Here is a 27,977-nt window from a genome sequence, read left to right as displayed (position 1 = left end):
GGATTAGCGGCCTGCGGGTAAGCAACACGTAAATCCCTCCCGCCGGCCCCAGACCCACTCGCTAAGCAACAAAAACTACAACTCCCAGCAGGCCCTCCGGCGCCAGGCGCGCAGCCGCAGAGCAGAGGCTGCCGGGAGTGTGTTGCCCCGAGGCGGGGGCGAGCGCGCCGGGCGGAAGTCGGCGCCCGCTCGGACCCGGCCCTGTCCGCAGCGAGGCCCCCGCCGTCTGAGGGTCCTGGAGCCAGCCCGCACCGGTGAGTGACGGCTGTGACCGTCTGCTGCCGCCCTCCGACCTTGCCGCGTCCCGCGCCCTGCTCCCTCACGCCCCCTGTCTGTGTGACCGATGGGGCCCCAGAGCCGCACATCGGCTCTCCGCTCTGGCTGCGGTGGGCCGCCCGCCTCTGACTGTGAGGACCTTGTCCCCTTCTTTCTACTGGTGGCTGACTTGAGGGCTCCCACTCTCTCTGACCCTGATGGACTCGTGTGGGACACCTAACCCTGAGGACAGCCCTCTGCCGCCCCCTCTGATTTCAGTACCCCTCCTCTGACCTGCGCGGGGTGGGGGGGCGCCTCCTGCCCCGTTAGGGTGCACTCCCCTATCCGATGGGCACTTTGCATACCTGCAGCAGCCCAGCCTTCCTCTCCTTCCCCTTAGCACAACCCACTTTCCTTCCTTTTGCACCCAAACTACCCCCTCCCGCCCCGCCTGGTTGGGATCCTTTCATCCCTGGGGACCAGCACATCCTTGCTCACCCTGCTCCTTGGAGCCCTTCTTCGTCCCCTGCGTCCCCAGGCTTGGCGGGCCCCTCGCACCTGTGGCCACTCCCCTTTCTCTCAAGCACCCTAGGACCCCCCAGGAGAGCAGTGTCCCTTTGCACACCGGCCCGTTTTCTTGTTCCTGTCTCACGGTGTGTGCTTGGCGGCTTTTCTACCGCGTTCTCAGCAAGGCTTGCGTTTGGCAACACGCCTGCTGGTGTGCAGTGGGTCTTGCCGGCTCTTCAGGGGAAGGGCTAGCACCTGCCTGGAGCACAGCCACACAGTAGGGTGCGTGGAAAGGAAGCAGCACTGCGGCCTTTTGGGAGCTGAGGGTTCTCTGCAGCCTCCCCTCCCACTCCTTTTGGAAGTCTTCCCAGGCTGGGCTGCAGACCCTCTGCGAGCCCCCAGCCCCCAGCCCCCCCCCAGGGGCCTCTCAGTGGAAGGAAAAGTCCAGGCCGAGCCTGAGGACAAGGTGGGGCTTCTTCCAGAGCAGCCAGTGGCCTCCCAGGGCCCCTCCCTGCTGGCCTCAATGAGCCTTCTATTCAGGCCCTGCCTGCCCTGCCGACAGGCACGTTGGCCAGCCAGCCTGCTCCCCACCGGACTTCCTAGAGGTGTCCCGCCCCGGGCAGCCCAGCGCGTCCCCTGGGGGAGCACGAGGTGAAGCGTGGCCGGTCCAGGCACTGTCAGCGCCCACGGGGCCTGCGGACAGGGCCTCCTCACTCTTGCCCTTGTCCCCACCCACCCGACCCCACAGGGCGGTGCAGGAAATCACGTTCCGGGTGTACAGGTGCCACCTTGTGTCCCCACATGACCCCCACCGGAGGTGCACACCTGATCATTTGATGTCTCCCGTGCACTGCAAGTCTCCTTTCTTCCCCCAAAGCTGCACCCCAAGTGTGCGGTAGTTCATGCCCTGTTCTTAAAGCAACGCAGTCAGCGCGTTGGTTTGAGCTGCTGGTCCTGGAGGGCGTTGACCGCTGGCCCCACCACACACCTAGTCCGCCAGGGCTCTGAGCCCCGAAAAGAGACCTGGGTGCGGTGGGCGCCCCCACTCACTGGAGTGGCCTTTGGGGCGCACGGGTTCCCACAAATGCATTTGGCCCCCTTCCTCTGAGTCCCCGGCCAGCAACGTGGCGATCGTCGCGGCAACCATGTGGGGTCAACTATGAGTGCTGTAGTGCTTTCTCTTTCGAAACCAGACTATCTCCGATCTGGGGTGGGTGGGGCACAGCGCAGGTGTGAAGACAAGGAAGGTGCTGCCCTGTTGTGCAGGCTTTTGTGGGATGGGATCCGGGGCTTGGGTGGGGGGGCTCGGATCCAGGACTGGGGGGGGCGGGGGGGGGGGGGGGGGACTTGGGCAAGGTAAAAGACATGGCTATCCTTCCCCTTCGGTAACACTCTGAACTGTGGGGATTTCTGGAAAGCTCTTAGTAAATGCCCACATTAAGGGGATTTAAAACTTCTATAGTGATTTTTTAGGACTTTTATGTTGATTTAGACCGGGACAATTGCTAAGGAAAAATCCTGAAACTAGAAAAATCTGTTTGGGAAGATGTCTGGTTCTCTTTTCTTGCCTTTCCTTTGAATCCCGCTATTCGTCTGTTCTAAGTGCCGTCATAACTGGAACTCACTGCTCCAGGCTCCCAAGCAGCAGGATGGGCCGCAGGAAATGAGGCGGGAGTGGTGCTGGAGACCAGCTACAGGGTCACAGCGTGGGTGTGAGTGTGAGGTTGGCGCCCGTGGGGAATGGCCCTGAGGGGCCCCTGTGTCCCAGGGCCTCAGCGCTGACTGTGGGAGCAGCCCTGACTCAGGCTGGTGGTGGGGTTGTTTCACCCCTTGTATGCGGCTCCAGAAACTAAGCCCAGTGGTGTGTGGTGCCGTTTGGGGCGGTGCTTTCAACGAGAGGGCAACCGTTTTGCTGAACGTCCTCCAAGCGGAGCACTGACACTGCAATCGGGGCCCTGCTGATACGGCGCAGTGAGTTCTGAGACTCTGCCGCCGGGCGCACGCGGCTGTGCTGTGAGCGCTCCGGGCCCTGGGGAGAGGTGGAGGCTCTCTCCCGGTGCCCACAATGTCCACGTCGTAACCCCCCGAACCTGCAAATATATGACATAGCAAAGGGGGATTACGGGAGCGGCTGGAGTTCAGGGAGACGGTTCTGCACTGCCCTGGAACGCTGCGTTCCCCAGTGTGGCCACAGGGCGCTCACAGGGCAAGCAGGAGGCAGAGGAGCAGCCGAGGGACGGATGGCGGGGGCACTGAGACGGGCCAGGCAGCTGTCTTGGAGGTGGGGGGTCCGGACGGTCGGCCCAGGAACAGGGGCAGCTGCTAGAAGCTGGAAACAGGAAGGAAGTGGGTCCTCCCTTTGAGCCTTGGAAAGGACCTGCCCTTGCTTTTAGCCCAGGGAGACCCACGCCAGACTTCCGTCCCGCAGGACTGCCGAATTGGTGTCACCGCAGTGACAGAAAACTAACACACTGCTCTGGGTTGGTTGACTCAGAAACAGGGCTGAGAAAGAAGTTGCCCTGAACGTTTTTTTTTTTTTTTAAGATTTTATTTATTAGAGGGGAAGGGAGAAAGAAAGAAAGAGAAGGAGGGAAACATCAATGTGTGGTTGCCTCTCACACACCCCCAGCTGGGGACCGGCCTACAACCCAGGCATGTGCTCTGATTGGGAATCGAACTGGCGACCCTTTGGTTCACAAGCCGGCGCTCAATCCACTGAGCCACACCGGCCAGGCCACCCTGATCTGTCTTAGACTCGATTCAGTGAGTGGAGAATGCCTGCTGTATGCCAAGTAAGGGGTGGGTGGAAGGGGAACGGTTCGGCGGGACCCAGAGGGCATTCCTGCAGCGCTGGCAGTGGCCTGGGCCTCCAGGGAGTCGTGGAGATCAAGGGGTCCGCTCTCTTCTTTCCGATTAGGAAGCGCACGATGGCAGCAAGCTCAGCCGGGACCGCCTGCCTTCTTTAGGAGTGGCAGGCCCTGAGCACAGCGGGGAAGGAAGGCAGCTGCTGTGCAGGGGGGGCCTTCAAGGGAAGGGCTGTGCATCCAGGAGGCAGAGGAGGCAGGGAACTTGGGGGGGGGGGCTCCTTTTCTCTGATCTGTGCTCTCCCTTCCCGCCCTCCCTGGATCCTGGAAGGGAGGAGCCCGGTACGCCTGTTTGTTCTGCCACCTGTGCAGACCGCTCCTGAAGGAAGCCTGGGACGGCCACCCTCTTGCTGTAGACCGTCGGGAGTGCTGTCCCCTTTTGTCTGAGCCTTGGGTAGAGTCTGGTGGCAGGCCCGAGGATGGCCCGGGAAGGTAGGGGTGTCTGAGGCTGTCTTCACTTGTAACTGGGGTGGGGGCTGGCCGTCCCCCCAGGTCTGGGAACCTCCCGGGGAGCAGACAGCCAGCCTGGCAGCTCCGTCAGGAAGTGCTGGTTTGACAGGAGCCAGGAACAGGTGAGTGTCGGCCGCCATGCTTGAGACAGACCACCCTAAAAAGTGGGAGGGGGATTAGGACTTAAGCCTTGCAGGGGTGCGTCCCTCCTGTCTCCTCGTGGTCCCTCTTCCCAGGGAGGTGGGCCTGCTGTAAGGCTGCTGGAGAAGGAAGCAGCGGGGCAGCTGGGCCCTGGGGTTTCTGGCGGGGAGTGAGCTCAGCTGCGCAGCTGATCCCGGCTGCCTGTGGACCCAGGACGCTTCACTGGGGCGCCCTGGCCCTCGTTTTCCTGCCCATACGAAGTCGTGACAGCAAAGCGGGTGCAGGACCTGGGGGTGTGGGCGAGGGCAGAGCTCGGACGGGCTGCCGCTGGGGCCGCTGTGCCCACCCCGCCTCTCCTCTGCTCTGCTGGGGGGTGCGGCTGGCAGTCTTGTTTTTACGTGTTTGTTTCTTAAACAAAAGGACGGCTCTCGCTCCGCCCTAGGCCTGCAGCGGGCAGCGTCCCATCTGCTGTCGGTGTGGAGCTGGCATGGGCTTATGGGCATGAGTGGAGATTTCCTTTTCCACAAAGTCGAAGTCAGTCCATGGGACACAGCCTGGAGGGAAGGTGTTCGGGAGGCGGAGTTAGAGGGTTTCCTGGAGGCACACGAGGACCAGCCTGGTGTCCCACCCCCTTCGGGCCAGGAGCCGCCGCCACCCCCCCCCCCCCCCCCCCCCCCGAGCTCCAAGTCCATGGGGAGTGGCTGTTGCTGTCACAGGGCCATGTCCCCAGTAGAGGCGGCACCAGGACAGGGCTTGGGAGGTGCGTTTGTTTCCAGTGCTGCTGGGGCGAGGTGCCGCAGACTGGGTGGCCAAGAAGACACCTTCACTGTCTCATCCCTCTGGGGTCCCAGAGCCCAGTGCCGTCCCCCAGGCTGGAGTGACAGTGTCCGCATGGCTGTGCTCCCTCTGAAGGCTCTGGGGACGCCCCGTCCCTGCCGCTTCCAGCTTCCGGGGCCCTGGCGCTTCTGGGTGGTGACACATCCCCCTGATCTCTGCCTCTGTGATCACCTGCCTTCTCCTGCTCTGTCATCAGACATTCCTCAGCCTCTCGATTGTGACTGCGGTCACCTGTGACTGTGGTCAGGGTCACAGCGTAGCCTTGAAAGCCTTAAGTTGTGGCCTCGGCAAAGCCCTATTGCCCTGCAAGGGACAGCACAGGTTCAGAGATAAGGCCCTGACACCTTCAGGGCCAGGGCCAGCCTCCCACGGGAGGGAGCTCGCAGTTGGGGAGGGGCACGCCAGTACAGACAGGGTGAGGCAGGGGTGCTGCAGAGCGTCACCTCCCTGGTCCTGTCCCCGAGGGACTGCCCTCAGGGCCCCGGGCACGGGCCTGTCAGCTGTCCTCCACGGAGGGGTGCTTCTCCGGGGGTGGGGTGGGGTGGGGGACTGGTGCTGGGCTGCAGGTCCTGACCTGCCGGGACCGAGCAGGTGGGGATGGTGGTCAGGAGGGGAGAGGGAGTCGCCAGGCAGGGAGGATGACATGTCACTGGTCCTCGGGGCCTGGGGCTGGACCTGGGGCTGGGTCTGTGCGGGGTGAAGGTGGGGCACAGGGGCAGGCAGTGGGGCTGAGGTGGAGCAGGTGTGGCTTCTTCCCTTCAGCGTGTGGGTCCTGAGTGACGCGTGGAAGCTCTAGGCCAGCCCTGCCCTAGAGCTGCGAGGAGTGAGAGCCACAACAGAGCGTGGTGAGGGGGCGGGGACACACCTGGAGGCCCTGCAGGGTCTCTTTCTGAGGCGCTGACGTTTTTAAAGACCCTGCGAGTGAGGGTGAGGCAGTCCTGCGGGTGGGACAGCCAGCCCTGGGGGTTCGGGGGACAGGGTCTGGCTTGCTGGGGAGCGGTGAGGTCTCGCAGGGGGTGGGGGGAGAGCCAGCAGTGACTCGACTGGCCGGGGGGCAGCACCAGGCTAAGGGAGGCCCTTTGTCCAGTTCCTTCCATGAGCAGGGGCCGTGGGAGGAGCTGCGGGGCCTGCGGTGGAGTCGTGCTGGGGAGGGAGGGAAGGCCGGGCCTTCTGGGCCTAGGAGGTGGCGCTGGTGCTGAACTTGCACTCCAGGGCAGCGGGCCTGCAGAAAGAGCCGTCTCCGAGGGTTTCCGTGAGAGTCTGGCTGGGCAGCTGCGATTAGGGGTGGTCCCCACCACCAGCACTGTTCCCGAGGGAAGGTTTGGGGCAGGTCAGTTTTGGGGGGGGGCAGAAAGACTTGAGTTGAAATCGTATATCTAGGGCGCGCCTTAGAAAGCCCGGCAGAGCCATGAACGTGAACGGGGTTGGGCGGGGTGTGGGGCAGAGCTCAGTGGTGACTGGGGCTGGGCCGGCACTCCCTCACCCAAGTGAAGGCCACACTGGAGCCCTTCCTGGGGGAGGGGGCACCCTGCAGCTGACCCTGTGGCCACACCCGAAGTCTGCCCAGAAGCAAGGGGGCAGGGCTGGCTTCCCAGAGGACTTGCTGCGGTTCCCACCCTGGGACCTGGAGCTGAGGTGCACTTGTGGGGCCCGGGGTGGCACAGACCTCTGAGTCCCCGCACCCTGCCCAGATGCCGCCTGGCCCCGAGGAGCATCTGCTCCTGACACCCCGCCCTGGGGTGTCCTGGGGGAGGAGGCAGCTGTGCCCAGCAGTCCTCCTTGGACAGTTTCTTAGGCTGAAGGTCAGAGACAGAGCCACTGTGGCCCGGTGTTCTACCGAGCCCGCTCCCGGCCTGGCATGGCTGTGGTCGCACCGTGGTCTGTGCTGAGGGCAGATGGGAGGAGCTGTCATTCCTGGTGGCCACCACCCAACGGTGGCGCTGTGCCGGGGACTGGCCGGGGGCTGAGCCAGGCCCCAGGGGAGCTGCTGCCCTTGGGGCCGGCGAGGGCTGTTTGGACTCCGACCCCTCGGTTCCTGGCACTCACAGGAAGGTGCCGGGGACAGACGTTGCCCAAACAGAACCACGCCTGTTTGGCCTGGACTTGTTTCACTGGGAGAGCACGGAAACCTGACGGGGAGGGAGCAGAGCAGGCGCCCCTACGCAGACTGGCAAGCTGACGTCTGTGCCAGAGGCTTCCGGGGGGGGGGGGGGCGGACGGGTGGTGACAGGTGCCCGGGGAGGGATGGGGGGTGTGTCAGGGGCAGAGCTGTGGGGAGGACTTCCCAGATGGGGTGGCATTTGACGGAAACGCAGGCCCTCCCCCTCCCCTGAGGCCACAGAGCTCCCGTGCGGGCAGCTGGGCAGGGACACCGGGCAGCCGGGCGGGGACACCGGCCATCCGGCCATCCTGCTCTGTGTGGTGGCGCATCTCGCTGAGAGAGTGTGGACAGGACACCGTGGGGGTCAGGGCCCGGTTGGGCCAAGGAGGGAACCGTGGCCACCATGCTGTGGTAGCTGTGTAGGTGCTGGGTGGGCGGCCTTCCAACCGGCCCTCCAGCGACTGGGCAGCCACGTGTTTCCCAGACGTGACCTCTCTCCCCCTCCTGGGTGCGCAGGTCCCGGCTCTTCCTTCGCACGCCCACCGGCCCTGCCTCCCCCGGAATGGAGTGAGTCTATGCACACCCTCTGGTTAGGAGTGGGGGGCCTTCCCGTGCTGGCGTCCATGACCAAGGCCGCGGACCCCCGCTTCCGCCCCCGCTGGAAGGTGATCCTGCTGTCTTTTGTGGGCGCTGCCCTCCTCTGGCTGCTGTACTCCCACCGCCCGGCCCCAGGCCGGCCGCCCGCGCCCAGCGCCCCCCACCTGCGGCTTGGCCAGACACCCGCTCAGCGGTACAATGACACCTACCCCCTGTCCATCCCCCAGAGGGCACCGGGCGGGACCCGGTACCGAATTGCGCTCATCGCCGACCTGGACACAGAGTCGAAGGCCAAAGAGGAAAACACCTGGTTCAGTTACCTAAAGAAGGGCTACCTGACCCTGTCCGACAGTGGGGACAAGGTGGCGGTGGAGTGGGACAAAGGCCACAGGGTCCTGGAGTCCCACCTGGCGGAAAAGGGGCGGGGCATGGAGCTGTCCGACCTGATCGTCTTCAACGGGAAGCTCTACTCTGTGGACGACCGGACTGGGGTTGTCTACCAGATCGAGGGCACCAGGGCGGTGCCCTGGGTGATCCTGCCCGACGGTGACGGGACCGCGGGCAAAGGTGAGTGGGCCAGCGCTGTGTCCCAGGCTTGATGCGGGGGCGGCTGTCACTGTCTAGGCTGCACGTGCTTGGAGAAGAGCCTTCATGCTTCCAGAAGGAGGGATCGTCGGGGAGCGTGTGCCCCCCAATCCTGATCATGGCCCCCCAGCCCGGGAGACAGCCTTGCAGACCCCAGACCCGAGCAGTTTGCCGGTGTGTGAGCCCGTTACTGGTGGAGCAGTGGAGCAGGGCGCTGTCTCCGGGAGGGTCTTAGGGCTGTCGCATGCTGCCCTGAGCTCCTCGTAACAGGGAGCGGGTCCCTTTTGGTGTCTTAAGAGCACGCTGGGCTCACAGCCTCCAGGGGCCTCCCTGGGGGGCCCGGGGGTCGCCTTGCTGTCGCTGTGGACTGCGTCTGCGAAGGAGGCTCACTTCCCCTGCCCAGCCTCCTTTTTGGGAGCCCAGCCAGCGGGTCTGTGTGAGCCGGGGCCCCACAGAAGTGGACGCTGGGCCCATGGCCCTGCCATTTGCAAGAAAGGGTCATTGCTGTCAGCAGGCAGGAGCTGACCAAGAGGGAGTCCGGGGGCCCGGGGCCTCTGACAGGAGGCAGGGAGGCAGCGGTGCAGCCGCAGAGCTGACTGAAGCCTCCAAGGGCCCGCACTCTCGCTGTGGGCTGGAACCTCCTGGAAAACTCGGCTCCGTGCGCTGCCCAAGGTGGAAGAGGGCACCGACGAGCGGTAGGCTGGGCCTTCCAGGGCCGGGGGCAGCGGGGCACCAGTCGCAGGGGCAGTTGACATTGGTTTTCCCAGGTGTCCCAGCAGAGCCATCCTGGGCTGAGTGGCCAAAGGCAAAAGTGATCGCCCCCGGAGAACGGAGAGGGAAGTGGGGCAATATGGTCAGGAGGCAGGTGCCAGCTGCCCTGTGTGAGTCGTCCTGAAGGGGGTGCCTGGCTGCTGGCCCTCTGGTCACTGCCTTGAGTGAAGTCCAACACAGTGACCCCTGCCACCCAGGGCGCCAGACCCCACAGGAGCCGGTGAGCAGAGGGCCGGCTGTGTTCTCAGGCCGCCCCTCAACCTCGTGTCTGCAGGCTTCAAAGCCGAGTGGCTAGCAGTAAAGGACGAGCATCTCTACGTGGGCGGCCTGGGCAAGGAGTGGACCACCACCACAGGGGAGGTGGTGAACGAGAACCCCGAGTGGGTGAAGGTGGTGAGCTTCCGGGGCAGCGTGGACCACGAGAACTGGGTGTCCAGCTACAACACCCTGCGTGCCGCTGTGGGGATCCACCCGCCGGGTAAGAGCTGCGGGCCTGGGGGCATCAGCAGCCTGCTTCCCACTTGGTCCGCCCCCACTCACGGCCCTGCCCTCTCAGACAGAGCGGTCCTGGCTGTCCTCCAGGGCTGGGACGAGGGGGAGAGCTCTGGGTCTTCCCGTTGCCTCCCGAGAGTCCTCGTGGTTTGCAGTGCGGAGTCAGGATGCTTGGGGGGCCTGACTGGGGACCCCCACACAGGCCCCTCCCCCTCCAGTGGGAGAGCAGAGGCGCTGGGTCTCCAGCTCTGAGGTAGGCTCTCCACCCCCACCCTGTGGCAGATCAGCCTCGCTGCTCCCTCTGGCACCCTCCCCTGGGCACCCCGCACACTCTGGTCAGTGCCAGAGAAGCGGAAGGACAGACAGACCCCAGGGCAGTGGCTGCTTAGCAGCTCCGGGGCGCCTGCCTGTCCCTGATTTCTCTGGGCAGCAATAGACTGCCGGGAAGCCTCTAGGGCACAGGGGGGACCCACAGAAAAGCTGGGTGATGGCGGCCCTGGCAGCTGATGGTGCGCATGCTGGGTCCCCACCCTCCTCGCCCTGACGGGCCTGCCGTGTGCCGCCAGGCTACCTCATCCACGAGTCCGCCTGCTGGAGCGACACGCTGCAGCGCTGGTTCTTCCTGCCGCGCCGCGCCAGCCACGAGCGCTACAGCGAGAGGGACGACGAGCGCAGGGGCACCAACCTGCTGCTGAGCGCCAGCCCGGACTTCACGGACGTCTCTGTCTGCCGCGTCGGGGAGGTCGTGCCCACGCACGGCTTCTCCTCCTTCAAGTTCATCCCCAACACCGACGACCAGGTCATCGTGGCCCTCAAGTCCGAGGAGGACAGCGGCAAGGTCGCCACCTACATCATGGCCTTCACGCTGGACGGGCGCATCATTCTGCCGGAGACCAAGGTCGGCGGTGTGAAGTTCGAAGGAATAGAATTTATTTAAATTTAAAGAATTAAAAAGACATCAGTCAAGGCCAAGGGTGGACGGTGGAAGCTACTGTACACCGGGACCCAGGTTTTATAAAACGCAGAGGGCTGCCCTTTTCTGGCGTGTGTTTGCTCTTTTTCTCTGCGGGACTCCGAGGCGTGTGCCCGGTTTGGAGGCCTCCCCCGTGAGGGGAGGGGGGGCACAGCCGGAGTTGGGACTTCCCAGAGCGGGGCTGTCCCAGCAGCTGCATGGCTCTCTGTGCTGCCACCTGGTGGTAGAGGCTGGTCATTGCGGGCGCCTTGGTGTGGGCCGCGCCTGGAGTTCTTTCTGCCTTGCCCGCCCTCCTGTCTGACCTCCCTCCCTTTTCTTGCCCTTGTTCTCTTGTTCAGTAAATGCTTTTGAGCCCCCGCGGGGTGTCAAGCGCTGCGCCCTTCTGGGAACACAGCAATGACTCAAGTGTACCCGCCCTTCGGGGACTCTGGGCCACCCCCGTGTGCTCCTTCCCCCCAAACCTCAGGCACTGAAGCCACCCCTCCAGGTTGGAAAGGACTGTGGACTCTGCGGGGCCTTCCAGGGCTGTGAGCGGGGGCGGGCCTCTGGGACGCGCCCTGCCCCTGGGAAGTCGCAGGGCCTCTACCCCACCCATTTGTCCCCAAACCTCACAGCAAGCAGGCTGCTTCCATTTGCTCCCTCCAGGAAAATTCTGTGCTTCCGTGGCTCTTTGAACTTTTAATTATTAACTTACTTTAATTAAAGGAATTTCCTTGCGTATGGAAGGGAACCACCAAATCTTATCACACAGAGCCAGGGTCCTGGGTGCCTCCGCCCAGCGGTTGGGGACAGGCCCACCAGGCCCTGTGTTTTCTGTCCCCGCCCTTTACTTCTCTTCTGCTGGGGGGTTTTCAGCCTCTGCTCCCAGGAAACTCCACGCAAACTCCGGCTTGTCTTGGTTCCTGTGGTCTCTCCAGAGGGCTTGGGACAGAGGTCGGCCAGGACCCACGCCGAGGAGGGCCCCTCGCCCAGAAGATGCCACAGGACGCTGTCACGGCCCACGAGGGGCCACCTCTCCGGCCCTGGCTATGCCATGTGGGTGCCAGAGTCAAAGACGTCTCCGCTCTGGAGCTTGAACACAGCCGCCAGGAGGGAGCCCGGGGCGGGCCCCCTCCTCGCGTGGCTGGGCCTCTGTGTCCCCTGCTGCCAAGCAGACGGCGAGAGCGTGGAGCACAAGCTGCCAATGGCGGTGCGTTCAGAATGTGGCGCCCCGCACGCGTCTGTCGGACGGCGCCGAGCAGGCCGCCTGGCCCGCCCCTCGATCGGCAGCTGAGGCATTGCTAGCGCTGCATGCACTTCCAAGCGCAGAGGCGGAATTAGGAGGGTTGGAGGACTTGGGACAGTCACCAAGCTGAGACCTTTCTGCGGCATTCGTGTTGACACCTCGGCCGCCGCCAGGGTACCCCGCCGCTCACCACATTTGCCACTGTGACCGTGATGCCTGAGCTCCTTGCTGGAGCCGTTGTTCCGTGAACAATAAAGCGTGGGGCTGCGAGTTTTGTCTGTCCCCTGGTCTGTGTTGGCTTCCCACCTGGGCTGTACTGGGGGGGCGGGGGATAGGAGAGACCCCTCACTGAAGGGTGTCAGGTCTGGGCTCCGTGCTGCGTACTGTGGAGTTCCTGGGGCAGCCACCTGCGCACACCAGGGGAGCCTTCCTGGAAACTGAGTCACCGAGTCCAGCTTTTCCTGGAAGCACTCTTTGGGCCACTGTGGTTAAGAGTGTGGGCCCTGACGCCACTCCTGGGTTCCCGTCCCAGGTTCCTGTCCTGGCTTGGGCCCTTGCTCGCTGTGTGACTTGGCCAGGTGACCTGATTTCTCAACCTTGGTTCCCTCCTGCGCGGAAGGGAGGTAGCTGCAGAGCTGTTGGGAGAGCCGTGGAGGACGCGGTGTGCCTCCACCCCCCCGGAGGTGCAGGGAAGTTGCCCCACGTCCCTGGGAGAGCCAGGGGGCAGCTGGAGCTCCGGGCTCGGGCCGGGGAGGTCTACTGAGCCTACAGGAGCCACTGCAATCAGAGGACATGCATAGTCCTAAGAAGTCCCAATATGGACCCGCGGGGACTCTGCAGGGAGGGACCTCTTCCTCAAGGGCCTGAGCTGGAGGGGAAATGGCCATCAGGATGAGGAGACCAGGAGAGTGGCATCACAGAGGCCAGTGTCCTGTCTCCCTCTTGTCCCTCAGACCCTCTGTCCCTGCCCCACTCTGTGTCCCCAGAGGCTGGCCCCAGTGAACCTCGCCATAGCCTCCAGGATGCAGGAGGGAGCCAGTGAGCTGGGAGCCCAACCCCCTGTCCCCGAGGTGGCACCCTCCGCGCTGGATCCAGCCCTGGCCCCTATGCCTGGGGGTCGTGGCTGCAGGCCCCGTACTTTGTGAGTAGCCCCTGTCTTTTTTTCAAGTTAGAAACTTTATTTAAACAGTTATAGAGGAAGTGGAAGTGAGCTGTAGAACAAAAGGACTTGGGAAACAAGTCACAGAAGCAAAAGCAGGGCCCTGGGAGTTTAGGAGAGGGAAAGGCCAAGGGTCCGCCCCTGGGGGAAAGGGGTGTGTGTGCCCCCCAGAGCGAAAGCTGCCAACAGCCCCTTTCCTAAAGCCCCCTGAGGTGGCCCAGGTTTAGAGCCAGCTGTTCCCTGCTGGGCGCCTGACCAGGACAGCCGGGGAGGGGACCAGTGACGTCCCCTGCTGCAGGGAGGTCAAGTACGAAGGCCTGGACAGTGTCCCTGGGCTAAGCAGGAGGACAGGGCGTTCTAGGTGGTTCCAGGAGTGGGGCACAGGCGGGGACGGGAGGGGCGACCACACTTGGAGTCCCCAGGATCTGGAACTGAGCCCGGGCACAGGCTCACACAGGCAGTGGCTTGCCCCTGCCTGCCCGGGGCCAGCATGGGGGAAGAACACCGAAAGGCTAACTGCTTTCTGTGTTCATCTTGTCCTCTTGCGCATTTTAAGTTGGTAAATTTGAAGGTAAATTATACCCTAACAAAATTGTTCAGAGAGTTAAGTAAAGCGAAACTAAAACACCTTCACACAAAGAAAACCCCAAGCCCAGTGGCTTTACTGGTGACACGCACCAAGCCAGCAAGCAAGAAGCAATGCCACGACAGCACAGACCTGTCACGACTCAGGGGACTGGGGACGCTCCCCACCTCAGTTCCGGGGGACACCACTGCCCTGGTGCAGTGCCAGGCCAGGGCATCCCAGCAGGGAAGAGACAGACCGGCGTCCCTCAGACACAGATGCAGACATCCTCAGCAGGTGTGCAGCCCGACGAATCCAGCAGTGTATACAGGTGACAATGCCTCGTGACAAAGTGCGGCTTATTCCGGAGCTCAAGGTCTGTCTGGAAGAAGTCCAGCCAGTGTTAATATAATGAGAACGGTTTGCATGACATTGATGTGACCTGACAGCCAAGGAGAGTGGGCTGGAATGCACATGCGTGAACAATGACACCTTCACTGTACCAGTCAGTGGGGGTGGTAGACGCCACTGAGCGAGCGTGTGTCCTGTGTGGGTGTCACATTCGAAATGACTGAGCGGTAGAGCAACGAGTCTGCATCCAATTTTGTGTTAAGCTTGAATATTCTCCATGGAAACTATTCGGATGATTGAGAAGGCTGCACCTGCTCACGCATCCCGTCTTGTGCAGAGGTTTTTGGCAAAACATCCAGTCACCCAGGTGACTCAGCCCCCCACAGCCCAGATTTGGTGCCCTGTGACTTCTGGGTTTTTCCAAAACTAAAAAGCCCTTCGAAAGGGAAGAGATTTCAGATCGTCCATGAGATTCAGGAAAATACGGAGGGGCAGCTGATGGTGACTGGGACAACTGGGTGAGGTCCCACGGTGCCTACTTTGAAGGGGACTGAGGCGTCATCGTCCTGTGTACAGTGTTTCTTGCATCTTCTTCAGTCAATGTCTGTTTTGCACATTATGGGGCTGGATGCCTTCTGCACAGACCTCTTACAACGTTTGCTTCTCGTCCCAAAACCAATGTAACCACCATCTTTCCAGGCTAAAAAGGGAAAACCATACCATAATCTCAAAAGCTACAGAAAAAACATTTCACAAAATCTCACACACAGTCATGATTGAGAAACCAACAACAACTTTACCAAACTAGGAATGAAAGGAACTTGGAAAACCCCCAGCTCCCAGAGCTGGGCCGAGGCACGGACGTCCCCTCTCACCACGTCTTTCCCCACCTCCTGCTTTCATTCCGAAACCGTCCTCCACCGCAGAGAGGTCGTAAAACTGGTACAGCGTTGCTTTCACCGCTCGCTCCCCGGCCGTCCTGCTGGGGGTTGCACACAGTGCGACTGGGCAAGAAGAGGAAAGTCCCTCAGATCTCCAAACAGGCGAACTGTGTTCATTCGCCAACGACAGGATTGGCAGGTGGAAAAGCCTACGAAGCCTTCAAAACATAACCTCTAGAACTACCGGTTGAGTTTGGCCAGGCGGCAGGAGACACAGCCCACACAAAAAATGAACTGTGTCTCTGTGTAGCCGCCGTGAACAGTGGGGAATGGAAACTGTTTAAAACAATGTCGCCTACAGTAGCGCCGAACAAACGTGAAACAGGTATGAACCTAGTGCGGCATGCACAAGCCCTAGTGCCGAAACTACGAGGCCCAGATGAAAGAAAGCAAAAAGAGCCAAGTGAGCAGAACAGGGTAACGCGTCCTCGTGGACGGGGAGAGTCTGTTTTGAGAAAGAAACAAGGATGGAGGACTTGCACCGTCCGACTTCTAGACGTGGCACGAGGCGTGTGCACAGACATGTATATACGCCGAGGGAACAGAGAGCCCGGAGACAGACCCACGCGTGGCCAGGGCCAGGGCGAGTCGGTGGGGCACGAGGCGGCCTCTGCACAAGGCTTGGGCCAGCTCTGTTCTGTATGAAAGCAAATGGTGAAAACTCATATCCCCCGTGGCACACAGAGGTCACTCAGAGTGGACCACAGATGGACATGTAAGAGCTAAAACTACAAAACCAGAAGGACACGTGGACTTTGTGGCCTGGGGTGAGGCAAGACCTTCCTACCCGCCGAGGGGCCTGGGGCAGGGCTCGGAAGGACATCGTGCCCACCCCAGAGAGCGTAGCTTCATAGTCTGGGTACTGGGCGTTCATAACACTCCCAGGTGACTGTCATGTATAGACCCGGTTGACAGCCACTGAGTTAGTGACCTGGGGACATCCTGACCCTTGGGATGCAAGTGACAGCAGCAAAAGAGGACCCTGACTGCTCATTTAACCCAGAAACCAGGGCTTGACCATGACCACAGGCCAGCCGCACCCAGGGGCTCGCACCAAAGCCTTGGGACCTAGTGTCCCTTCCTCAGGCCCACCCTCACTGGTATCCTCGCTGGGATTTCCCACGGGGCTTGGGCTGGGGCACTGCCGCGTCTTAAGCTCCAGGCCGCCTGCTCCCCACAGCGCCCCCTCCCTGGGTCTGCAGCTGGCTGGCTCCGATCCCAGCCCCTCCTGACACCAGCTGTGCAGCCAAGGGGCACAGGGCTCTGACCCGCCTGGCCCGGGTCAGACCTGGGGGAGCCCGAGGCCCTCGGGACCACACGGCCTGGGAGGGAGAGAGCGATGCTTCCCCAAGGGGCAACCGAGGTGCTTGCTTTCTGTTGTGGAGTAGGGAATGGTGGGAGGTGGGCAGGACAGCTTGTGTGCCCTAGGGGTCTGGCCCCTGCCCCACTGGGGGTGAGACACAGGGACAGTGACCCTTGTTAGGGCAGACGGCACACTGCGGGGATGAACACGGACGGGCCCTGGGGCCTTTGCTGCATGTGGGGTCCAGCTCCTCACTGGTGGCACACCTGGGCGTGCCGGCTCAGGTGTCTGGGCCACCACCCCGGACGGCACCGTGCAGCCTCACTGGCTGCAGCCCCTCCATGAACTGAGGCATGTCAGGAGCTTGGAGCGGGGTAGACTCACCGGTGATTGGCCACCCCATTGGTGTCCAGCCGGCTGGCCACGCGCAAGACCCAGGAAAGGGCTCGACGTGCTCAGAGGGAGCCCCTGGCTTCAGTATTGCAGGCTGCCCACCCTCCTCCCCTCCTCTCTGCTTCCTGCCCTTCCCACCTCCCTTGCCCTGGGCTGGCCCAGGGTGGCCCATCTTTTACATTATTCCACAGAGGCTGTCAGCCGTCTTGCTCCAGTGGCAAGTCAACCAGGCTGCCTCCTTGGGCGGCTGCCAACACCAGCACCCGCCCTCAGAGCTGAGGAGGGGGAGGGTGTGCAGGGCCGGTGGGCGGCCAACCCCAGGAGAACCCTACGTCACGTGGTTGCTGGTAATCGAAACTAGACTGCTGCTGTTTCCTGAAGTGTTCCTCGGGACCAGGCTGCCCACAGGTTTTCTGGTTGGAGGACAGTCTGCAGAGAGACCCTGCAGCAGGGAGGTGGGCCCGGACCGCCACCAGCAGCCCCGGCAGGTGAGCTGCGCCTCTTGCTCTCAGGAAACTGTTCCTCTCCCTACATGGTGTCACCCGATGGGGGCCAAGCCTTCCTGTGTGCACCCAGCGGGGGATCGGGTGCACCTCCCAAGCCCAGGGCTCGGCACCACTGCTCCCAGGCCCACAGGGCCTCCGTGGGGCGTGTTGCTCATGGCTCGAGGGGGATCCAGCCCACGCCCATCTCCTGGACTTGTGCAGGCCGTACCGCCCAAAGGACCAGCCCCTTTTCCTGACCTGCACAGAGGCACCCTGGGGGCCAGAGGCAGGCAGCCCTAGGGGTCGCGTGGGAACGCTGGCCCTGCCACCCCAAGGCAGCGATGTTTGCACACTGTGCGTGGGGTGCTTGGCTGGCCATTTGTCCAGGGCCCTGTCCCGGGGGATGAACCTGGTGGCTGCCACTCCCAGGGCATGCAGAGGGCGGAGGACCGTCCAGTCTGCCTGGGGCTGAGAGACCATGTCCCAGGACACGGCGCTTGCAGCGCTAACACCAGGACAGGCCCCAGCATGCCAGACAGCTGGCCACCCCAGCCCCTGCCGTCACAAGCCATGTGACAGGAGCCAGTGACTGGGGTCCAGCTCGTGTGCCTGTAAGGTGGGCTTCACCAGGCAGCTCCCAAGGATCATGGGAAAGGCTCCATGAGCCGTGCGTGTGAGCAGATCGGGCCCAGGGACCGCCACTAACACCCGTGGACCGAGTCAGCGTGCCAGGAGGCTGGGGGGCTGCCTCAGGGCCACCCACAAGAGTGGTCTCGTCCCCTGCTTGCTGGGCCTCAGACAGTGGTCCCGAGTCACAGGATTCCTACTAAACCAGAGGACCAGGGGCGGGGCAGTGGGCGGTGGGAGGGGCAGGGCAGGAGAAGGCTGGGTTGGAGAGGGAGCACTCAGGGCGAAAAGTGGGAGCCCTGCCCCCTCCCCCGCCCTGGCTGACCCAGGGGCCTTGGTGGCCCGCAGCCTCTTCCAGCCTCTGTCTCTTGAGGACCCTGACCTCGGCGGTGCCAGTGCTAGGCCCACACCGAGCCAGTGGACTCGTCCTCCCCATCTGCTTCCTGTTCCCATCACACCCCACCCCAGCCACAGGGTCAGAGCGGGCCTCAGCCCTGACCCCTCCCTCCCCCGCCCTCCCCCACCCCCCCTCCAGCCTGGCAGCTGTCCCTGCTGCCCAGCCCCACCCCCCACCCCGAGGTGGGGTTTCCCTGGCCTCTCCCTACTCTTGCTCCCCTCCCTTCTTTATCGGCCCTGGGTCCCAGCCTGGCTCTTCCCTGAAGATAGAGCCCTGGCCTCCCACCTGCCCCAACTGACAGCCACACCCAGGGCCTGGTTTTCTGAGATGGGCTCCTGTGTCCTCTGTCCTTGCTGCCTGGAGACACTCCCAGCCCACCCCCCTCATCTGGGCACTTACCCCCTCACTCACCCTCCACCGCTCGCCGCCCTCTGCCCGTCCACAGCAGCATGAGCGCTGGAGGAGGCCGGGCCTGTCCACAGCCGCCCAGCTCTGCCGTCCCCTGCTGCCGCCGTCTCCTGCAGCGAGAGGGCCTCCCCGGCCGTGCCATGGCCCTGCCTCGGCTCTTCTGGGTGTGGCTGCTGGTCGCAGGGACTCGAGGTGAGCTGAGCCCCACATGGTCTTCCCGCCCTCCTTGCAGAAGATCGAGGCAGCGTTCTGCCCAGAGCTGGTCCCTGGGGTCAGCTTGGGCTCCCTCTCCTGCTTGACATCCCAGTTGTCCCAACTCGTGTGGCTTTACCTTCTGGGGGCCACCAAGGAAACCCTGGGGGACTTGAAGTTGGTGCCCCGGGCGCCAGTCTGCCTGCTCTTCACCCCTGAGGCCCGGAGGCCTTGCTCCTCCTGGCAGCCCCACGGAGGCCTGCTGCCCCCAGCTGCGAATTGCCCTCTGACCAGTCCACCCTGGCAGGGGCAGGCAGGGGAGCAGCAGGCTGAGTCCTGGAAGCACGGGGTGAGGCTGGGACCCACCTTCTCTCTGCACCTGGCATATCCTGCCTGGGTTTCCAGGGAGCCTGTGACCCCAGCACCCCCACGCCTCCCCAGCAGCTCTTGCCTGGTGCACGGCCACCCCCAGGCTGACCTTTGTGCTCCTTGGGGGCCCTGCAGGCGCGAACGATGGTGACATGCGGCTGGCCGATGGGGACACCACCAACCAGGGCCGCGTGGAGATCTTCTACCAAGGCCAGTGGGGGACTGTGTGTGACAACCTGTGGGACCTGCTGGACGCCAGCGTCGTCTGCCGAGCCCTGGGATTCGAGAACGCCACTGAGGCCCTGGGCCAAGCCGCCTTTGGGCCAGGTAGGCCCGCCAGCCCCCATTCCTCCCGAACAGCCGGTCCCAGGGGTGGGGGGACCACTCCCTGGGCCATGAGAAGGGCCCCCTCTCCCTCCACACTGGCAGACATCCTGAATCACACGACACCCAGTGCTGGGAAGGGGCTGCCACGCAGCTCACAGGCACACTGTCCGCAGCTGGGGCGAGGCATCACTGCAGGGAGTGGCTGCGACCCTTCCCCGAAGCCCGGAAGCTAATGGCTAGGCCTTTACCTTCCTGAAGCCACTCACCCCTAGAAGGGAAATCTGTGGCGGGAAGGTTGCCATGGGCATGGTGGCCGAGAGTCTCAAAAAAGGAGAATCACCAAGACTGCCGGTAACTCGCTATCCGTGAGGCAGGCAGACTCCGTCGGAAGGCAGGCTAGCTCATGCCCAGTGCCACACTAGTGATACTTGCTGGGTTGTCACTGGTCTTTCCTCGTCAGAGACCGGCAGGGCACAACACAGCGCTTCAGGTTCAGGGCCCTAAGGCGGATCCGTGCCTGTCCGCCAGGCTCCTCGGAGCAGCGGCATGGTCTCGGGACCCACCCCAGTGCCCGTTTTGCTGTCCCCTCAGGAACCGGCCCTGTCATGCTGGACGAAGTGCAGTGCACGGGGACAGAGTCCTCACTGGCCAACTGCTCATCCCTGGGCTGGCTGACCAGCAAGTGCGGGCACAGCCAGGACGCCGGTGTCGTCTGCAGCAATGGTACGCGGGGCTCACCCCACCCGGGCCCCCAAAGTGCCAGGCCCCTGGAGCGTGTCGTGCCGCTCCCCGCCCCTCCGGGGAGCCCTCCAAGCCCATCACACACCTGTGCACAGGTTCACCAGTGACGCCCGCCCTGCAGAAGAGGGCGGGAAGCCTGCAGAACCCAGTCTCACAGCCACCAGCCCCAAGGTCCCCCCACAACCGCCCTTCCCAGGACCTGCTGAGAAATGCTCCCTGTGCCCCGACTGTCGGGCAGTGAGCCGTGTCCCAAATGTCCACGACGTCCACAGATCTCAGGCTTCTCTCTCACACCCGCCGTCTGAAGCCGGCCACACAGCGCCTCGCCTGCCGACAGCTCGCTGGATGTGCCGGGGCGTTTCTCCCTGGGGTGGAGGCCTGGTGATTGACAGCCCAGCCCCTGCCTGCTCCTGCTCCGTCAGACCTGCAGGCCCCCCCCCACCCCTGCTCTGGTTTTCAGCCTTGGGTGGGGATGGGGTTTAGTTGTTCTTTGCTCTCTCACGCCCACCTGTGGCTTCTTCCTGGACTTGCACAAGGGACCTGGGAGGCATGTGCACCCCTAAGGGGAAGTCAGGATATCCAGGTCCAGCGGAGTGGAAGCTCGCGCTGGGAAGGGGTGCAGAGGAGTGCTTGGGCTGGGTGGGGTGCAGGGCAGGAAGCAGCTACGGCAGGACCTGGAGGCAAGGGAACGCCAAGGAGGCCTGAGAGTCAAGTGTGGTGGGGAGGAAGGGGGCGCTGGACACACCTGGCTTAAATGTCAGGACTGATGGAAACGTGTGTGTGGCAGAGACAGAACAGATGGATGTAATTCCCAGGAGGCTTTGGGAGGGGGTGGGGAAGGGAGCTCATTCCCTCACACTGCCCTCAGCCCCCTTGAGGAGGCTGCTAAGGACCCCACAGTCCTAGCCTTGGGTCGCCGTAAGATGCTCAGTCTCAGACCCTCATGCTGGGGGGAAGGTTCTGGCTTCAGAAGGTCACATCTAGGCAATCAATTGATTGGCTGGGATTTTAAAAGCCTGGGGCCTTGGCCTCTGGAAGTCAGCACCTTCAAATCCCCCACCTGGAGGGGCTGCCTGAATTTGGGGAGCAGAGGAGTTAACCCAGGGTGTTTGACGGGTGTGGGGGGACACCCTGGGCCACATAGGGCAAGGGCACCCTGTCTTCCAGGGCAGCCTTCCCTCGTCTCCCCAGGAGCCTTTCTGAGTAGATTAGGTAGGGTCAGGCCACAATTTAAGGGAAGAAACTGACTCCGGAAGGAAAAGTACTTCCGGGTCACAGAGCAAGGATGGGACAGGCCCACTGCTGGTCCGCGAGCTTTGCCCTGAGCGTGGTGCATTCCCTCTGCCCCTTCGTAGAAACCAGAGGTGTCTATACCCTCGACCTATCCGGCGAGCTCCCCGCGGCTCTTGCGGGGATCTTTGACAGCCAGAGGGGCTGCGACCTGTCCATCGTAGTGAAGGCCCAGGACGCCGAGCACCTGCGTATGTGTGCCCACAGGCTGATCCTGGCCAGCAACCCTGAGGCCCAGGCCCTGTGGAAGGAGCCGGGCCACCTGGTCACCATGGAGGTGGACGCCGAGTGCCTGCCTGTCGTCAGAGACTTTGTCAGGTGAGCACTGGGCAGTGTCCCCAGGGCTCCACGCCAGATCACCCTGCTTGGGAGTGTCCACTCTGTGACCACGAGGGGGTCTCCTAGGGGATGGGCTTTGAAATCACGGACTTAAAAAATTACATATATTAAAAACTGTTTTCCCTCCTTCTTATGACTTACCTGGCTTTACCTGGATGAAAGTGACCCAGGAGGAGACAGGTGGCGATTGAAACTGATCAGAACAGTTTCTTTCCAGCCCAGCATACAAGTCTGGTCACTAGGCTGTGCTGTCCCAATGGGACTTATTTCTCGGATGGTCTGAGAATGAGGCAGGGACCCAGTCAGCCTTCCGGGCTCAGGGTGTCTGTGTCCCTTCCGCAGAGCTCAGGGGGCAAAGCTCTCTCTCTCCCCTTCCCTCCCCCAAGGCAAAGAGGCTGCGGCGAGCTGGCCTCTTGTTCCAGTCGGGCCCCAGAAGGCCTCAGGAGGGAGGGGGTGGAACCAGGCGCTCAGCTCTACCTCCCCCCCGCCCCCCCAGGTACTTCTATTCCCGAAGGGTAGACGTCTCCCTGTCCACCGTGAAGTGTTTCCACAAGCTGGCCTCCGCCTTCGGCGCCAAGCAGCTGCAGCGCCACTGCGCAAGCCTCTTCGCCATCCTCCTCCCCCAGGACCCCTCCTTCCAGACCGCCTTAGACCTTTACGCCTACGCGCTGGCCTCCCGGGACCCCGTGCTGGAGGGCCTGTGCGTGCAGTTCCTGGCCTGGAACTTCGAGGCCCTCACGGGGGCCGAGGCCTGGCCACGTGTCCCCACGGCCCTGCTCCTCGACCTGCTGTCCAGGAGCGAGCTGGCCGTGACCAGCGAGGTGGCACTGCTGACGGCCATCGACGCCTGGAGCCAGGAGACGGGAGCCAGCCGCAGGGACATGGAAGGGCTGCTGGAGAAGGTCCGCTTCCCCATGATGCTGCCCGAGGACCTCTTCCAGCTGCAGTTCAACCTGAGCCTGTACTGGAGCCACCAGGCGCTCTTCCAGATGCGGATTCTGCAGGCCCTGGAGTTCCACACCGTGCCCCTCCGGCTGCTGGCGCAGTACAGAGGTCTGAACCTCACCGAGGATGCCTACCAGCCCCGCCTTTACACCTCGGCCACCTGGAGCTCGTCCTTGGAGAAGCGTTCCCGAGATTCCAACAGCTATAACTATTACCCCTCCTACCGCTACGGCTATTATGCCCCCTACCAACAGAACCCCTACCAGTCCTTCGGGACCCCCGCACACCCCAGCTTCCTCTTCCAGGCCCGTCGCGTCTCCTGGTCTCCCTTCTACCTGTCCACCGTCCAGAGCTGCCAGTACTACGGATTCTCATGCTCCTCTGATGAGGTCCCCGTCCTGGGCCTCTCCAGCTCGGGATACTCGGACCCCACCATCGGCTACGGAAACAAAGCCCTGGTGCTCTGCAGGGGCCGCTTTGTGGCCGACGTCACCGACTTCAGGGGCGGGAAGGCCGTGATCCCCAGCGCCCTGGACAGCAACAGCTCCAGGAGAGCTTCCTTCTTCCCCTGCCCAGGAGGGCCCTTCAGCAGCTTCCGAGTGGTCATCCGCCCCTTCTACCTGACCAACTCCTCGGGTGTGGACTAGACGGGAGGCTGCCCCTGACCCCCACCGAAGGCAGGAAGGCAGAGGAGCGAGGCTACGGCCGAGAGCCCAGCCCAGCTCCTTCTTCTCTCGCCTCCCACAACCGGCCTCCAGGGGTCCCCCTGCCGCCGCTGACCTTTACGAGCATAAAGAAATGGCTGGGCCTGCCAGGGATCCCCAGCTCTCCTGCCGTCTGGCCGCCCGCCCACCCGCGAGTTGGGAAGCTACAGGACATGAGTGGGGTGGCCCCTGGACTTCCCACGCTGCTTTTCACTTGCTCCGTCCTCTCTTGTCCCTTTCAACAATTGATCATTAAAATCGCATTGTGGCCCCCAGGTTCTCTCGTTCATGCTTTCGAGTCCATTACGCACTCAGGTGTTGGGTGTGCTAGGCCCCGGGGCCCGGGGAAGGAGCAGACCCAGCCCCTGTCCTCACAAAAAGGGCAAAGCAAGTGAGCACAAGGAGACACACCCTGGGCATTTACAAGTGGGGTGACTGCGGTGGTGGGGGTGGGGGGCGCAGGCCAGCACCGCGTCACCCTGGACTCTGCGCAGAGACGCGGACTGGGGAGCAGCGGTGTCTGGAAACGGGAGGAGGGCGTGCTCCAGGTAGAAGGAACAGCAGGTGTGCGGGCCTTTCCTGCATGAATCCTTCCCGTGGGCAGAGACGAGGGACGAGGATTGGCCTGTCGGCGTTCTTCGGCTGGGTGAAAATTTGCAAACAACTTAGATGCCCATCAGCGAGGTACTTGACCACAGTAAGAAACCTGCCACAGGGTGGGTCAGGGGAAGAAGGCTGTGCAAGAAGGCACCGGGGGACCCCAGAATCGAGGCAAACAAAGGCAGGGGGACCGGCCTGGGGTCCCATGGGGACATCCCGCTAGAACACCACCACTGGGTTCCGGGCGCTGAAGCCTGCTCCCCCGAGGGCAGGGGAGGCGGTCCGATCTGTCCCTGCTCCTTCGTGTACACACACCCAGGCACAGGGTCCCAGGCCGGAGCGTCTGGGCGGCCCAGCTCACACCACGGGCCTGCCTGCCGCCCTGGGCCGGGGCTCTGGAGTGCTCTGGCCTCAGGAAGGGGAGGCGGCACACAGCTCACCCAAAGGGAGGGCAGCTCAGATGCTAGGCAGCAGGGAGCCCGCCACACACCTTCCTTCCTCAGGGCACTCACCAACAAAAGCAGAGACACAGCTCCCCACCTCCACCCGCAGTGCAGCTTCACGCTTCCCCAGAGCGGGCCCCAGGCCCCAGCCTCGGACTCGGTGCCCAGCCCCATGTCCACCGTCGCCGCCACTTCCATGGCAAACCCGAGGCACACTTTAATTGACTGCTGCCCGGCACCAATACGGCTGTCAGAGCAAGAAAACAGAAAGGAAACTTTCGCATAAACACACGGCAGACACAGCGAAGGCGGCGCCGTGGGCAGAACGCAGATGAGGTGCGGGCATGAGCACAGCCTCTCTGCCCGGTGTGTGGTCCCAGCCCGCAGCCAGCCCCCCAGCGGCAAAGACGGGCCGGTCGGAACCGGCATCTTCCACCCTCAGCGAGGGCTGTGGCTCTGTTTTGAGGAGACTCCCTGAGGAGTCTTGAGCTCCTTCCCTGCACCTGGCCCTTTTGAGTGGCAGCTGCTTCCCCTGAGGGTCAGGCTGGGCCGGCCCACCACAGCCCTCCGTCCCTCCTTCTTCACCCAAGGGTGCGAGGAACCCCATGCAGGGGCGTGGGCTGCCTTCCAATTCAGTGGGACGCGAAGGTGCCTCTCGGTGGAAACATCCCTCTGTTGGATGTCAAACCCCCTAAACCAGCAGAGCCCAGAATTTCAGGGACCAGAAGCACGCCTTGGCCCCTGGGGGCCTGGCCCCACTGCCCGGCGCCACCCTGGTGTTCCAGAACCAGGGACTGGCCAGGAGCTGGGCCAGCACCTCGGACGGAAGGGTGGGGCTGGGTGGGGTGTTTGCTTGTTGCTGGGGGCGGGGGGGACTGGTAGTAACTGGTACAAGGGTTTAGTAAGGAGTCTGGAAACGAGGTGTCCAGGGTCGGCTGATATGGGCTGCCCTGTCATCAGCCCAGCTGCTGTCATCCTAGAGTTTGTCTCAGCCTTCCTATCCATTAGCCACTGTGTGTCACACGTTACGAGCCGGGCAGTGTGGGGGATGGGGAGGGCCCCTCTAAACTGTCAGTGAATGTTGATTCCCTAGTTGAAGGGTCACTGTGGCCGCCCCGCCTGGCTGCACAAGGTGCCGGGAGAGGGCTGATGAGCGCGTGTCACAGAGGATGTCAGAGTGCAGCAGCCTCCCCCCTGCCACCAAGGCCACCTGGAGGGCCCGCAGAACAGGCCCTTGTGGCGGGAGCGGGGGCAGAGTGACACCCCCAGAGCAGCCCCCCAACGCCCGTGGGTGACAGCGGTGCTACAGGAGGGGCCTTCTGGGGGATGGTCACTGGACTGTCCTCAGCCTCTGTGACCATCCCAAGATGTCTGCCTTTGTCCTCTCCCCAGAGCTCGCTGTCCCTCACTCCCCACCTGGCCCCTTCCGTCTGCAGGCCCGTGTGCCTGGCTGCGTGGTGAGCACCCTGGGGTGATCCCAGGAAGGGACCGCGGGACCCCCACTTTCTCTGCCGCAGTTACTGGTTTGGGGAGCACGCGGTTGGGATGAGGAGCGTGTGACCCGTGTCCGAGCCTCTGCTGGGGGAGGGGACCCGCAGGGACTCTGGCACTGAGAGCCCTTCAAACGCCTCTCCGTGCCACTCTGACCCCACACCCAGGTTTTGGCCACCAACATGCTTGTGGTTCCATGAAATGTCTGGAATTCAAGGTGACTTTGTTGTGCCCCACCCATGTGGCCTGAGAGAGGGTGGCCTACCCTGGGCCTCTGTGAGAGCTGGGCCGAAAAGGTTAGATGTAGCAGCAGCTGATCTTCTGAAAGGACGTCACTGGGGTGGGGGGTGGGCAGTTCCAGGAGCTGGGAGCCAAGCCCGTGGTAGCTGCAAAACGCAGGAAAGAATGTGGAGCTGCCTCTGGCTCCCTGTCCCTGCACCCCACCCCCCGCGCCCTGCGATCCCGCCTGCCCGGGTGCCCGCCCCAGGTGTGGACGCAGCCAGTGGGGCAGAGGCTCCCGTGGAGGCCCCTGGGGCGAGCCGGGCAGGAGCCAGAGGCCTGGGGTCTCTGCCTGCAGGAGAGGAGCGAACGGCAGGCAGCCGTGTGAAGGATGGCGCAGCGCATGCTGGGAAGGAGAGCTGCTGGGAGGACGCGGCCCTGGTGTTGGCCACAGTGACCCCCACGGGCTGTGATCTCAAGAGAGAAAAGAGGGGAGCTGTCCCAGGGAGGGTCTGGGCAAGGGCAAAGCTGCTGACCTGCGGGACTGAGGGGTCTCCTGGAGGCAGGTCGGCCAGTCCAGAGGGGTTGAGGAGCCCCAGGACTCGGGCCCCAGTGCACAGCCCAGGGTCAGGCAGGGAGAGTGCAGTTGAGTCAATGGCCCTGCCTGGCTTCTCATGGGAACTTGCTCGAGCAGGACAGCCAGGAGCGAGCTGCCCATCCCCACCTCAGCTGAGCTTGCAGCACCCCAGACCCCCACTCAGCCCTAGAGGCAGCCTCAAACCTGCTGGGGCAGGGGGTCCAGGTCCCCATCCTGTCCTGCCGCCTCTGAGCCAGGGCCGCCCGGATGCCAGACTTGCCTCGCGGCGCGAGAGGAAGAGTCAGGGCCGGTGTGGATGTCCTGGGGCTGCCGTCACAAGTCACCACAGACCGGGGGGCCTACACCCACCCAGGTCCACTCCCTCACAGTTCCAGGGCCAGAGGTCAGGAGCCAAGGTGACCCCACTGGGCCACCGCCTGTTTACAGGGCCCACCTGGGCACCGCCTCGTCCCCGGCTCCGCCCAGGCTCCACAGCTCGGGCGGAAGCTGGAACTGACATGATAAAAAGCAAATCTGCTCTTGGGAGTTTAGCAAGATAACCCCCCAGTGTCACCAGTGAGAGGAGCCCCCGCCACTCCCTGGGACCCTCTGAGGGGACCCCAGCCTGGCAAACTGGAGGGTGGGTCGCCCCAGTTTAGGGGTGGAGAACTGCCAGAGTGTCCTTAATGGTGGAGCCCTTTTCCTACTTAGAATGCACACGATCTCTTTTTCTGGAACATTCTTTCTCCTCCCCTTCACAAGGTTAATTCCTATGCATGCCTCAGGTCTCTCCACTTGGGAGGAGCCCCAGATCTTGGGGTTGTTGCTCAAAGGGGCCCAAACATCCGGGTTTCTAACCGGCTCCCAGCAGGGCCAGGGCTGCTGGTCCTCCGGTGGTACTTTGGGGATCAGGGGCTCAGACCTCTGGAAATGCCTCTCTGTCTTTGGTGTCGAGTCAGGTGCCCGACCCCAGCCTGAGACACACTCTACAGGCCCCTGGTAATAATCCTTGCACAGGGCGTGGCCTGCCCCTCTGGGGTGTCTGCCCCCACCATACCATCCACAAACTCCGCAGTCAGATCCTCGAATGAGAGTCAGAGTTGAACGGGGTCCTCCTTGTGTCTTGTTGCAGCAGAGTCTACCCGCGTGTTCACACCAAAGGTCCACGCAGGTCCTGTTTGGAACTGAAATTGGAGGGAGAGGGAAGCTTTGAGACCACGGACCAGCTTAGGGCAGCTGCGGCTCTCGGATAGAGTGAGCCTGCGGTTCTCAAAGTGGGGTCCCTGACGGGCAGCGTCAGCACACCGAGGGAA

General features: G+C 63.0%; 2 protein-coding genes across 12 annotated transcripts; both read left to right on the top strand.

Moving 5' to 3' along the window:
- The first annotated feature begins 145 nt into the window (after positions 1-145).
- On the top strand, positions 146-12,068 carry CANT1 (calcium activated nucleotidase 1). 11 transcript variants are annotated; one of them, XM_053910629.2, is made up of 6 exons: positions 146-254; positions 4,119-4,198; positions 7,672-8,319; positions 9,383-9,586; positions 10,167-10,498; positions 11,429-12,068. In XM_053910629.2, exons 3-6 carry the CDS (start codon positions 7,731-7,733, stop codon positions 11,855-11,857), a joined length of 1,554 nt encoding a protein of 517 aa, XP_053766604.1. In that variant the 5' UTR covers positions 146-254; positions 4,119-4,198; positions 7,672-7,730; the 3' UTR covers positions 11,858-12,068. The 11 variants fall into 11 exon arrangements, 10 of the variants coding, with proteins under 10 accessions (XP_053766604.1, XP_053766610.1, XP_053766606.1 ...); XM_053910635.1 differs by lacking the exon at positions 4,119-4,198 and having other exon boundaries at positions 168-254; positions 7,672-7,722; positions 7,980-8,319; XM_053910630.2 differs by lacking the exons at positions 146-254; positions 4,119-4,198 and adding an exon at positions 3,323-4,058 and having other exon boundaries at positions 7,672-7,820; positions 7,980-8,319.
- A 4,773-nt stretch (positions 12,069-16,841) lies between these two features.
- Positions 16,842-23,609, top strand: LGALS3BP (galectin 3 binding protein). Its single transcript, XM_024553920.3, has 6 exons — positions 16,842-16,998; positions 18,465-18,619; positions 19,124-19,315; positions 19,907-20,038; positions 21,412-21,664; positions 22,182-23,609. The coding sequence occupies exons 2-6, from the start codon at positions 18,469-18,471 to the stop codon at positions 23,275-23,277; spliced, it is 1,824 nt and encodes a 607-aa protein (XP_024409688.3). The 5' UTR covers positions 16,842-16,998; positions 18,465-18,468; the 3' UTR covers positions 23,278-23,609.
- The last annotated feature ends 4,368 nt before the right edge of the window (positions 23,610-27,977 follow it).

This window comes from Desmodus rotundus, chromosome 9 (genome assembly GCF_022682495.2).
Source record: "Desmodus rotundus isolate HL8 chromosome 9, HLdesRot8A.1, whole genome shotgun sequence".
Taxonomy (NCBI): Eukaryota; Metazoa; Chordata; class Mammalia; order Chiroptera; family Phyllostomidae; genus Desmodus; species Desmodus rotundus.
Note: the sequence above shows the minus strand (reverse complement) of the source record. Positions and strands in the feature narration are given on the sequence as shown.